The sequence below is a fragment of the Plodia interpunctella genome, chromosome 6 (assembly GCF_027563975.2).
Source record: "Plodia interpunctella isolate USDA-ARS_2022_Savannah chromosome 6, ilPloInte3.2, whole genome shotgun sequence".
Classification (NCBI taxonomy): domain Eukaryota; kingdom Metazoa; phylum Arthropoda; class Insecta; order Lepidoptera; family Pyralidae; genus Plodia; species Plodia interpunctella.
The window spans coordinates 11,468,799-11,482,484 of NC_071299.1; the positions used below are offsets into that span (position 1 = coordinate 11,468,799).

The 13,686-nt window shown below is 35.4% G+C and overlaps 2 protein-coding genes and 1 pseudogene across 3 annotated transcripts in view; 2 read left to right on the forward strand and 1 right to left on the reverse strand.

Moving 5' to 3' along the window:
- Positions 1–1,320: 1,320 nt before the first annotated feature.
- LOC128670610 (odorant receptor 49b-like) lies at positions 1,321–5,183 on the reverse strand (annotated as a pseudogene).
- Positions 5,184–9,998: 4,815 nt separating this feature from the next.
- LOC128670990 (THAP domain-containing protein 2-like) lies at positions 9,999–12,242 on the forward strand. Of its 2 annotated transcripts, none has more exons than XM_053747047.2 (3): positions 9,999–10,229; positions 10,451–10,631; positions 10,905–12,242. In XM_053747047.2, exons 1-3 carry the CDS (start codon positions 10,147–10,149, stop codon positions 11,148–11,150), a joined length of 510 nt encoding a protein of 169 aa, XP_053603022.1. In that variant the 5' UTR covers positions 9,999–10,146; the 3' UTR covers positions 11,151–12,242. The 2 variants fall into 2 exon arrangements, with proteins under 2 accessions (XP_053603022.1, XP_053603024.1); XM_053747049.2 differs by having other exon boundaries at positions 10,004–10,233.
- Positions 12,243–12,884: 642 nt separating this feature from the next.
- LOC128670563 (dual specificity protein kinase splB-like) overlaps positions 12,885–13,686 on the forward strand; it is a 104,255-nt gene continuing 103,453 nt past the window's right edge. The window contains exon 1 of the mRNA XM_053746325.1: positions 12,885–13,372. Within this exon, the coding sequence (XP_053602300.1) occupies positions 13,219–13,372 (154 nt within the window). The 5' untranslated portion in view covers positions 12,885–13,218. The remainder of the gene's footprint in view (positions 13,373–13,686) is intronic.

Sequence of the window (13,686 nt, forward strand, 5' to 3'; positions counted from 1 at the left end):
CTTTCACTGAAATTGAACATGAAAATTAAAAAGAGTAAAATAAATTTATATTTTATGTAGGTAAGTACCTACCTAATTAGTTTGTGTCATTATCGAATCAGTTTTGTAGGTTCCTATCTATTGGTAATAAGAATAGTAGAAAATGTTTTCGAGTGTGCTGTGGTAGAAAACTTAAAAGTTGTACCAACAAGAGATAGATGGCAGCAGCGGTTTATACTATTTTCATGGATAGGTACTCCGACCTAGGTACTAATCACAGATTACTAATTAGTTACACGTAAATACTAATTCCATGTCCATTTTGTAATTTCGCTGTAATGTTATACTATGCTAAAAGTATTGACTTTGATTTTATGCTCCGTACCTTTTTAGGAACACTTCGTTCTCTGTCTGTCTATTCTGTCCGTCAATTAAACTTTGAGTCAACTGGCGCTTGACCGGTTCTTCTTATAATTTTCCTGAGAACATTTCCTCAAAAATAGTATTTGATAGAGTATGAGAATGCTAAAATAATGGTTGAGTTAATTAAACTAAACAGAGTGTACCATGAAAGAGTTTTTCAGAGTTTGATAATCATGTTTTTTTCGTGTCGTAGGTACCTACCAGTAACGTTTTTTAGTAAAGTTGCACCGTTCGTTGCGGTTTCGCTCAGATTAGGTAGTCAAAAAATAAAAAAGCTGGCGACATCTTGCATCGAAACCTGTGTTAGGTACCAATTTTTTCAATTGATTGATTGTGAGCTGTTACTAAATGATCTAATTAAAAAGTTGATTTTGGAAACGTTTGAGACGAATTGATATTCTTGAGATTTTCTGGTGTTACTTAATGTTTTCATCAGATTTATTAACTTTGCTTTGTTTACTTTTTATGTAGGTACGTACAGCTACTACCTGCGCCCCAATGTTTTCCAGGTTAGCTATGTGTTTTCCAGGTATTCTACCCGTGTGCCAAATTTCACAATAATCATACATCCTCACAAACTTTTGCATTTATAATATTAATAGGTACTTAGGTAGGAAAAGTAGGTTTCAATGAAGTTTTTTTATAGACTACCGAAATGCAGTTAATATTTTGACATAATTAAAAGTAACAGGTACCTAAGTTATATCTAAAAGGTACAATCTTTATCCTTGCATATTATATTACAAAGTCCTCTGCCGCGTCTGTCTGTCTATCTGTTCGCGATAAACTCAAAAACCGCTGCACGGATAATTCACTAATAGATAGTGTGTTTCCTGGGGAAGGTTTAGGTGAGTAATTTATTATATTTTTATCTGAGCGAAGACGGGACAGAGAAAGTAAAAAAAGAGAGTAGATGGTTCACTAGACAAAGTTTATTTTTATCGCATAAATTGCTCAAAATATGTACTTATACAAAAACTATTTGTGCTCTGTACGTACCTATTTAGGAAGGTGCATTAAGTATTGATTATAAAGTGCATAAACAGGTATCGTAATTTTATTTTGTTTTTTCTTTTGGGACCTACTTAAGTAGGTACACAATAAGTGAAACTAGGTGCTTCGATAGCTATTACATAGAAGGTTTGCGTTCAGGTATTTCTTCAAAATATTTTGTGCATTATTTCCGTAGTATCATGTAGTAACTGTAGGCTCCTTTGAGAATCTGAAAATGAAAATACCAGTTGAAATTTTAAATAGGTAAGTAGGTATCTACCTACCTAACCTAGTAATAACAAAAAATATTATTTATTTCGGAAGGGACATCGAAAATGTAATTTATTTTCCATCAGCATAAAAGGAAGTTTAGGCTCTTAGTTTTTGGTAACTACTAATACAAATTCCTCGTGCAGGTAGCGTAAGAAGGGGCTCAAGGGGGAGTTTAGTCGTCCGCCCAGAGCGCTGAATATAAAAGAGCGCCTAAAGTTGCCGAAAAGGGCGTGCAAGTGCCTGATACCCCTGTTTGTTTGTGGAACTGATCCATAGATTTAGGCAGAGTATGAAGGCGAAGCTCTCGATTTCATTAAATCAAAAAATAATGATGTTCTTAAAAAGTCATGGATGAATCCTACCGCCACAAAAGTTGATAAAGTAAGATTGGAGAATGGGCCAGCAGTAAAAACGTGGTTGAGTCCCAGTTGCCCAGACAGGAGCAGCATATTCCTTTGTTGGCGGTTGTCAGCGGTCCACCACTGGCTGCAGAACGGAGCATACTGGAGGTGCTCGCTCTTTAAAAAAGAAATCAAAATAGTTATTTATCGTTGCTTCCAAAATCAAAATCAAAATCAAAATCAAATCATTTATTCAGAAATTAGGCCTTCACAGGCACTTTTTCACGTCATAATCTAAATTAAATTATGTTTATCAAAGCTACAACTACTAGCATTTCGGAACGACCACTGCTGAGAAGAAATGCCGAAAGAAACTCATTCAAACAGTGTTGGTCCCTATTATGCCAGAAGGGCTTACCATTTTTTAAATATAAATTTATGTATAATTTTTTATCAGTAATATAACATGTAAGTACATAATAAAGTACATGGTCAAAAGGTATACTGAAACATATTATGATTGTGATCAAGTGCTGATGAAAGGAAAATATATATACTTATATATATATATGTATAATTAACCAAACAAAAAAAAAAAACTTTTAATAAAAGATCGAGCTGACCAGTTCCCCCGGCAGCACCCGTTCACGAGTTGACGCGTGAGTCAGCCATCGCGAAGCTCAACCACAATAGAGGGAACCTCCCGACCCGATCCACGACGCCGCTACCGGTTTGACCATTTGAATGTGCATGACATACTCGATCTCCATAATCTAACATAATAGATACCTATGTTACTTTCAGACACTTGAAGATCACAAATCGTATATGTTTTACAAGTAAATGTCAAAATATATGTAATAAACATGTCAAGAAAATATATAAATAATAATAAAAAAAAAAATTAAAATCAAGTGTGAGAGGTGGAAGTTTTAGGAAGGGTCCAAGGTTTTTTATCATTTAAATAGTCGCTAATCGTGTAATAAGCATTAGCCATTAAAGCATTTTTAATATATGATTTAAATTTTGGCATTGGCAAGTTAATAGCCTCTACAGGGAGTTTATTGAACAATTTTATACTTTGACCCACGAAAGACCTTCCTTCCAGTTCGTTCAATATCTCGCGTTGAACATTTAGGTAGGTATATATGCCAGAACCGTGTCTGACCGAAGGCCAAACCCGAACTTCGATTGGGCCCACATTGGGTCCATTGCCGCCGTCCGTGTTCATTGCTGAACATCGTATCTAATGTACCTGACCTACTTCTTTGTCGTCTTTCCTAATTTGTGGTGATCTTTGGCCTACTTCAGAATTTCAGGGACAGGTGGTACCTATTTCGAAGATTTTTAGCTGAATCGGTCCATTGTATTGTTTCCAGGTTCCGGCTATAAATTCCAAAGTAATTAAGTACCAGTGAGTACTTACTCTGATCATGACATCGTTGCTGTGCCAGCAGAACATGAACAGCTGCGCTACACCGAACATCAGGTATTCGGCCACAAGCATTTTTTGAACTAGATTCGTTGTTGACTGCAAAAAACACAAAAAAAATCCTCTATACATTTACATATAATCCTTTGAGTATCGACTATTTTGTTTATTTCATCTAATAGTATTTTTTCTTAAGAAATGTTGTAAATATTCTTACTGTTAGCTGGTAAGTGCTAGCGCAGAGCATAAGTGAGCACATTACCATGTAGATGAACATGACTGGAGATAGCATCGAATCCAACAGCTTCATGTGTCTGGAAACAAGGTAAGAGGAACCTAGAACATCTGGTGATAATGTGAATCTTCTATGTTGCACATGACACTACAAATACATGACAAATACGCTCTATGGTTAGTATGCCTGCCGCGGATGAGAATTGCCTGCATGAGATGAGATTGTTGAGATGGATTGTGGTGTGCCGAAACTTGCCAGAGTAAGGAATTAATATGTATATTATAGAGGAAGTATGAAAGTTGTTCCGGTAGAAAGTTAAGAGGGTAGAGGCTAAAACTCTTAAGAGGGTTTCCGTATGCGGACCTCCAAACTTCAATTCCAAGATGGCATCCCATGATGATGATGATGAGGCTAAAACGTTTTTGGCATGTAATGAGAAGGGAAGAGACACAAAGGTCATATGAATGTGGACGGAGAGGAAGACCGAAGAAAAGGTGGAAGGAGTGCGTTAGGAACGATATGAAAGTCTTAAAAGTTAATAAAAGTATGACAGAAAACAGAAAGTTATTGAAGGAAAATACACTATGCACCGATCCCATTTAATATGGGATTTGGTGAGGAGCAAGAAGTAGAATCTTAATGTTTCCATTTACTTGTAAGTCGAAATATATATTGGACTAGACATTTCCCGGGACTTCGCTCCCGTGGGAATTTTGAGATAAAATAAGGTTAGCAATTAGCAATCTTGGATAATGTATCTTTTTAATGGTGATAGAATTTTTAAAATCGGATCGTTTCGGAAATTACCCGCCTCAAACATACAAACAAAGCTTACATCTTTATAATAATAGTATAGATAACTTACTTCATATGCAAGGTGTGCATTTTATGTATTTCTTGAACGACTTTTCTAGCTTCGTAATCCGACACACCTTTCTCGTCCGAACCCAGCATTTGCTTGCATCTCTCTTGTAACAGCTCCAATTTTCCTCCAAAAAACACCATCAACACCACGATGATCGTGTCATAAGAACACATACTGCATGCCCCCCAAGCACACAACAAAATGTGCCAGACAACAACAGACCAACATGCAGGGGAGCTATACTTATCAACAGGCACCCAAGAGCTAAAAATATGAGGGAATACTTCTGTCCCATTACGTAACTCTTCTCTAAAAGTTTCCGAGGACAAATACCGCAGCAACGGTGTACCAATCGTGGTCAAAAATGTCATAAGTATCAGGACCCAATAGTAATATGTGACTTTGCGACAATACTTTGTGTATTTATCCAAAATTCTGCCTCTGATTTCATCTTTGGTGTCCCTTTCATATTTATCGGCTTCTGTTACGTATTCGAAAATTTGGACCCACTTATCTTGCCAAATCAGAAAAGTACACCCCTTCATGTAGCATATGGTACTTAACATGGATATCTTGAGATTTGTCAAAACCAAGTCAATATTCAGATCTAGTCACATATAACTCCATATATTGGGAGACGACGAAGAAACCTACTGTTTGAACTATGATTATGCTTACAATTCGTTTCAATTTATTTGACGGTAATATCAATCCAACTTTGTATAGAAGCCAATACCTAATTTGGAGCAATCAGTGGTCGTTCTGGATCTTCCAGACTATCGAGAAATGATTTGATCATTTTTGAATTCTTAAATATTATAGAGAGTTGTAGGTATTTTCAAGGTATTTTCCGACCTGGGTTCTACATTGTAATAATTCTGTTATAATGTACGAGTAGATACCTAATTTGTACTTTTATGCTGACTCCCACTTACTTATTTATTATGTAAAAATTTTTCATGCGAGGCGTTGACAGTTGTGCATTTTTAACAAGAGGCATGCTTAGGGTAACCACCACCCGCACTACAATATAATATCGTACTTACCATTGCTGATATACTTAGGTAAGTAGTTAAATATATCTTTTTAGGTATAAAAAGTTGGCAACCATTGCTTGCTATTGCTTTTATCAAGAAATTATATGGATGGCAATCGATAGATCGGCCACGGCAACCAATACCAATCTCAACTAATATTACAATCGCGGAAGTTAGTTTTGTTACTTCTTTACACTCAATCTACTCAACCAATATTCTTGAAATTTTGCACACATGTAGTTTGAAGTACGGAGAAGGACAAAGGCTTCATCCCACGGGCGAAAGCTAGTACATTGAGTAAGTACCTAGTTAACACAACCGAGATAGCTTCATTTTAACCGATTCGATCTCTTGATCGAACGTAGAACATAGACGTAGAATACAAAGCGCATGATAAAACGGTCGGACGATCTAGATGTATCATAAAGAAATGGGAGAAGTTGCACGCCACCACAGATATAAAAATATTACATTGAAGCACGCCACAGAGAAAAATGGCGAATAGAGGTCATAAAAGAGTAGGTAGAAGTAAAACAAAATACTTTTTTCAGATTTCACAGTTTTATTCACGACCATGGAATTAGTAAGTACTACGGTACTTACTAATATAATACTATAATACTAATAATAAAAAAAACAAGTTCAGGACAAAAATAAATGTTCACTACACATGCTCCTCGAGAACCTGCGAAATAAAAGGATTTTATCAAACTGGTAAAAGAAACAAGAGATAGCCCTAGGAGACTATTAGGTACAAAGTTTTCTAAAATATTTAAAAAAATAGCGAATGAGGATGTAGCAAATAGTGATTTCATCAACACGAAACCCGGTTGATAATCATTTTATTCCAGCTAGCTCAGCTATGCCTGACAGGTATAACTAACAACAGTACATACTCCTATACCATATTATTCGTATATCTTAATCTAGGTTTACACCTTAATCTAGTATTTATAAGGTATACAGGACCACTACATGTATACCTTACCGTATTTCCACTCCAGTGGAAAATATGATTCAAGTGTAGTCAGTTCTTTTTGAAAGGGGTGTGTCCATAAATTACCATTTTGAATCAAAATTCGTTGGTTAATGTAGGTTAATTTCACGACTGTTTGAGCGCGGCGTGTAGCGTTTCATTAGTGTCGCATTTTTTTTTTAAATAAAGAATCTTTTTTTTTTTATTAAACATTTATAAAGTTAACATTGTACCAGTACTTTACTTATTTATAAAATAGGATAATGAAATTGATTACTGTGTATGGTACAATTTAATAAACACTAATGATAGCCCACGGCGGCGTTCAAAACGCTCGTGAAATTCACCAGTAGCGTGATAACAAAGTATCGATGTTATAGTTCTGTCCGTTATCGATAGAATATATTTGTGTCTGTTCTGTCTGTTATCGATAGAATATATTTGCACTATTACGTGCACTATTCGAAAACATCGATTTTAATTTAATAATTAGTATTTTATTAATAATGTATTTATGTAATAATTATTATAATTTTATTATGTATATGCCATGTAGGTACTATGTAACTAATTTGTGCAATAAAGTATTTTTGTATCATTAGATACTTTAACGACCTCGGAGGCGCAGTAGTAAAGTCCTTGCCTCTGAACCGAGAGGTCCTGGGTTCGATCCCCGGTCGGGTAATAATGGAAAATGATATTTTTCCAATTGGCTCGGGTCTTGGATGTTTATCGTTGAGTTAGTATCCCATAACACAAGTCTCGAACTTATTTTGGGGCTAGTTCAATCTGTGTGATTTGTCCTAATATATTTATTTATTTTAAAACAAAGTGGCTTCCCGCTGTCTGTCTGTTTATGCTTAGACCTTAAAACTAAGGATTTTGACTTTATTTATATGTAACAAAGGATAACTATAACTATGGTAATCTTTTATTGTTGGCCTTGCATATTATAAAAAGAAGTCCTCTGCCGCGTCTGTCTGTCTGTTTGCGATAAACTCAAAAATGACTGCACGGATTTTCATGCTGTTTTCGCCAATAGATAGGGTTCCTGAGAAAGGTTTAGCCGGGACAGGCCGCTAGTAAATAAATAAATAAAATTGGACAATTTTAGGACTTATTACCTATTTATTTTTTTGCACCCACTGAATTGAATGGTTGTTAGTATAGGACAAATGCGAAAGTCTGTGTATGACACGCTTTCACGGCTAAACTGTTAGGCCCATTTTGATAAAATTTAAACTGAGGTCAAACAGCTAGTTTTATTTAAATTTCAACTCTATACTTCTAAGCGTTCTAGAGAAAAAGGGTTTTGAGATAAGATGGATTTAAACATACAGGCAGACAGATAGACGGAAAACTAGGTGAAAGTTTTTACCTTTTGGAGCACAGAAGCCATAAACGCAAACCTATTTATAATTACATAGTAAACGAGGAACCCTTAAGAAATAAAGCTCACCTTATATTCCACCTCTTCTATTTATGAGGGTACTAAGTACAGAGTTCCCTGTGAACTCGATACCAAATCTGCAAGGTTGTGATAACGTATTTTCTTTCGTCTCTGATTATGAATGTTCCCTCAATAATACAAATCGAATTGCAATCCATGGCAACATCGGTACTTCTAATAATATCAATTTTATTTCCAACATCCGCATATTTGAATGACCCCAAAAACTGATAGCATAGTTGTTCATCCGCGAGGATTGCTGCATCGTCTTGACCATTCAATAATGTATCTTCATTAACGTTTGCTTCTTTCGTACAATCTGTGAGTTCATCCCATTTATTTCCTGTTATAGCCATATTATTTACCTTTGCAACGCTTGCATTTTCAAGTGTAAACTTTCCAGATTTATTATCAGCGCTGAGCACAAGTTCAATAGATGTCACAATCAAAACAGCAGAAACTATATCTGTGGTTATGAAATGAGCAAGAATGCTTTCCTGATAGATCACACTGCTATTCATGATAAAGAAATGGGTCCAAACAACATTCCACCACAAAATTTGACAAAAATAGTGGAAGAAAAATGAATATTCCGCCTATTTATACTTTCAATAACATCGGAGTAGAGGGGCCCAATATCCCCGCCAACAAAATAACCCTTGTTTCAATTTCAAAATACACGTATTCTCGTGCTTTAAATCACTACTTTGAACACGTGACTAAAATTTTATGTATATATTTATGTTTTTCTAAATATTTAACTACAAAAATATAACCAATTTGCATACTTCAGAGTGTACCTTATCAAATAAAACGTCAAATTCATAGGAATCTTTAAGGATACGAAGCAGTTTGAGACAGATACTAGATGGTTTTTCATTACTCATTGATGTAAATAATCATGTGAATTCACAAATCTACGCTAAAATTCATCCATAAATATTAGATAATACTAATAATGTGAAGGAGGGTTTGTTTGTTTGTCCTTCCTTGAGCTATAAATGATTGTGACTTTTGCATTTTTTATCCGGCAATGCATTCACCAAAAGGTTGGGTCTTGTTACTTACCTAAGCCTATGATTGCTGATGAAACAAGCATGCCGAAGATGCTACAGACCTACGGGAAAACAATAACTTGAGTTTTAATAATCTTTTTGGGACCGTACTGCACCTTGACCTGACGTACGGGAGTTTATTTTATAATTGAATCAAACCGACACCATGGAACAAGAGAACTCTGAAAGACTTGCATCAAATCAGATCATCTGCATAAAGTCCCACAAGAACTTATTCAACTTAGACCGTTTAGAAATGGCCTGAACACTAAAGTGTGATTAAAATAAATTTTACCAAAATATATTATTTTGCAACATTATCGACAGAATTTTCCAAGTTATACCTCACTATTTGTCAAACACTTCCTATCATATCATTACGCGACACCTCAACCCGTCAATTTGGACGTCTCTATTAGTCTGTTTCGCTAACCGTGGGCGGGGTAGATCACACCCCGTGGCGGCGGGTGGTAAAAAAATAATGAAGCCATCATTTGGCGTAAAATGGACAGAATGATAAGGGACGTAATTATATGTTTGCATAAAATAAATAGGGAATGGATTTTATAGTTCGAGTTCCCGCTTCAAGGTTATCATTACGGCCTGTTTTGGCATTCCAGATGGATCCATTGAGAAAATCCTGATCTGAACGAAAGCTAAGAAACATTACGTCCGTACTGTATATACATATTAATTTTTATTTTCATTCTGAAAGAAAAGAACTAATCAAATACAATACCTATAACATTTTGTTTGTTCTTGGTTTTTTTTATTCCACTTCCCAACAACTGGACCTAATTAGATTAAGATTAACATAATCTGTAGGTATGTATGATACATTTATAAATACAGTTTCTCATGCTGTATGGCTTTGATTCTAAACATCAGTTGTCATTGTCAAAAGATAGGCTGAACTGACAAATGACAGACTTTTAATGACAGGTGCTTGCTGTGTGTGTTTTGTTTTGGTGTGTTTGTTTTCGTTACGTTGTTGTTGCAAATTTTAACTAGGTTTGATTGAAGAAATAGGTCTACAACAAATAAAGGGAACGACTATATATGTATATTGATTTTAATTCAAAATTTAATGATGGTGAACTGTGCTGTGGCGAGCTGTAAAAACACGTCGGCCAAAATAAGTAAAGACAGAGATGGGATTACTTTTCATCGGTAGGTAAATATAAACATACGCCAATTCATTATATTTTATCAAATAATGTATGTAATCTTTAATAAAAATATGCTTTAAATATTTATTCAATGTTTACCATTAATCTTTTATTCTCTTTTAGAATCATTAAAAAAATATCTTAAAATTGTTATCCTTTGGCCCTTTTTGTAACTAGATAGGTATTTACTTAACCTAACAAAACAGTTTGGATCTTTATCAGATTTCCCCGAGACACGGAAAGACGCCGCCAGTGGGAGGTGGCGGTGAACAGGGAACAGGAGTGGGCCGCCACCTCTTCCAGCACGGTCTGCTCCGAGCACTTCTTGGCCACAGACTTCTATCTCACTGACAATGGTTTGCGAAGGCTCATTATCAATGCTGTACCTGCCATCAATATTTCTGTGAGTACTTCACCTTTATTCTGAAATATTTTTTATAAGTATCAGTTTTATTTCAGTTTGTTTTAGTTTCATTTAGTTCCATGGTCTACCATACTGTATGATATGTTTAGTGACAAGATGATGATTATAATTTTTCAGTTTACTCCAGAGATACTAATGTTTTGACTTGCTTCATTTAAATGTAGTTTGTCTTATTAGGACAGTGAATTATTTGCATTATCTAACCTAAGCAAACCAAAGCCATTATTAACTCAATTCCTCAATATTTTCCAGGTGTGTCAGGTGCCAGAGCCGACAATATCGAAGCTGCCACCAATAGACATCAACCCAGCTGACACAGAGGAAGTCATCCAACTGAAGCACAAAGTGCGGAGGCTGGAGATCATTGCGGAGGATAGGAAGCGGCGGCTGAACCTCATGTGGCAGCGGAAAAAGAGGCTGCGGAAGAAACTGCACCGGATGAAGTGCTTGCTCAAACATTTGGTTGAAGTCAAAAAGGCTAAAGAAGTTGAAAGTTGATTTTAGTGTATTTGATAACATTCTTTTGGTTCAGAGAAATAATGCTTCACTATATAAAAGATTTTCTTAGATAGTGTTATAGTTTTACATAATATAAATTGTATTTACAACAAGAATTTGGTGGCCACAGTAATCTTTCTAGTAAATAGTGACAAACAACAATTTTGTGTATCATAATTTTCCTGTTGTATTTATCATTTATCTTTTTAGTCTTTAGTCGCCTAACTCTGTAAGATATTAAGTTGTTAAAGTGTTTTACTTTAAGTGTTTACTTTAACGTTTTATGAATGGGAAAGTTTATTTTGAATTGAAATTATTTTAGCATATTTATTGATTTAGACAGTACATGTGTACAGTAGGAGTAGCGTGTTGTTAAACACTTTAATAATTAAGCTAAATGAAGCATTTATTAGAAAATATTTTTATTTAATATGTTAATTTTCCGAGTTTAATTTTTCGATTGTTTCGGATCGTTTTTCAATGTTTGGGCCTAGTGGTGACCTTGAAGATCAATTATTTAACAAGTTACATGACGACCTCGGTGGCGCAGTGGTAAGGTTCTAGCGACTGAACCGAGAGGTCCCGGGTTCGATCCCCGGTCGGGTCATGATGGAAAATGATCTTTTTCTGATTGGCCCGGGTCTTGGATGTTTATCTATATATGTATTTGTTATAAAATATAGTATCGTTGAGTTAGTATCCCATAACACAAGTGTCGAACTTACTTTGGGGCTAGCTCAATCTGTGTGATTTGTCCTAATATATTTATTTATTTATTTATTTATTTATACAAAGATGATAAAAACGCTGCTATTGTGTGAATGATTTGTGTTTCAAATATAATGCATGGAATGTAATTTTTTGTTTAGCAGTTGTTGCATAAAAGTCAAAGACAAAGCATTTATTCAGAAATTAGACCCTTACATTTTATATTAGATAGTAATTTCTCAAGCTACAAACGACTGATATTTCGAAACGATCACAGCTAGAAGAAATGCTGACTAACTTTTGTGATGTCACTTGTGCCCACTGTCGTACAAGACCCATTTATAATGTTCTATTTTGGCAGTAAACAAACTATTTCTGAGAACATATTTGTTTTTTTATATGAACCAAATAAGTCCTTTGTTCACAATCACAAACAAGGAAAGCAATCCTAATATTAATCCTATCCAACAATATTATAATAAATGCGAAATTAAGTTTGTTACCTCTTCACGCTTTATCTGATCAATCAATCTTCATTCTTGAAATTTTCCATACATGTAGTTTGAAGTACGAGGAAGGATATGGGGTACATTTCATCTCGGAAAAATTATTCAGTTCCCGTAGGAAAAACACGCGGGCGAAGTCGCGCGCAAATGATATTTAGAGTATAAATGGAAGATTGAAATAAAATGTGGTTTAACTGTTCCAGTTAATTAAATCTATTTATCTAAAACTGCATCGCAGGTGCAATTAGGTTCTACCACATATTTTCTGATAAGACTCTTATCTGCAAACCTTAGTATATTTATTGCCGGTTCTCGATAGCATCCATTGATCGAAAGCTACGGTTTATTTAGATTTAGTATGCACGCGAACTCTTTGAAGTATTTGTAATCCATTGCGCGCGGAAAATCTAAGAAAATTAGCCGCAGGCGACACAACCCAGTAGTGTAATTCTACCTAAGCGAATAGTTCTATGTCAAAAAATGGCAGTCTGCGTGCGCGCAACGGAGGGGCATAACATTCTCCCTCCACTACCGTCAGTACCTTCGCTATCGACCGAAACTGTGCGCGTGTTCACGTTCCATTTACAAATTCGAAAATCGAATTCGAAATCTGTCAACCCGAAATATTTTTCTTATCTGCCATTAATTCTGTAATATCATAATTTTTTCTTAGCCTGTGTTACTTTTTAGTATTTGAATGCGTGAAATAGTGAAATTTCGATGCGTTTTCTAAATAATGTTGATGTGCATGTATGTCATTGAATGAAACGCTAGCGAGTTGCAATCGGCGAAAATGTGACTGTTAGACTTCGTACACAGTTTTAACGAAATGGCTGTTACAAACGATTTGTGAAATGTTTAAAATGCGGGAGATTTTAAGGATTTTATTTGTTGTATGGTTCGCTTTTCTCCTGGTGGTGAGGTGTGACAATGTGGATGTGCCGGACAGCCCGGAGGAGGCGAGGAACGAGGAGGTCGAGAGGATTGTTAAACCAAGCATTCTATCAGGTAGGATTTGTTATTTTTCTAGGTGAATCAGATGGGAGGGAATAAATATTGATGGATTGTTAACCTATCGCCCATGGGAAGATCAAATGTTTCTTCCACCCACTTATTAGAAAATGTAAAAATATTATTGTTTTTCATTTTTACTCCTTGGGAATGCTATTGTTGTCGATCAGCTGTTAAGGCTGTGTCCCTTGGTCGCCTCGTACGACGTTCACGAGATGTTATGGAGTGATTTTATTCAGAGGGAATCATACGCCCCAATTTTTATACAGCAGAATCAGATTTTTAAAAGATCTCTTTTTGACTACTTTTTC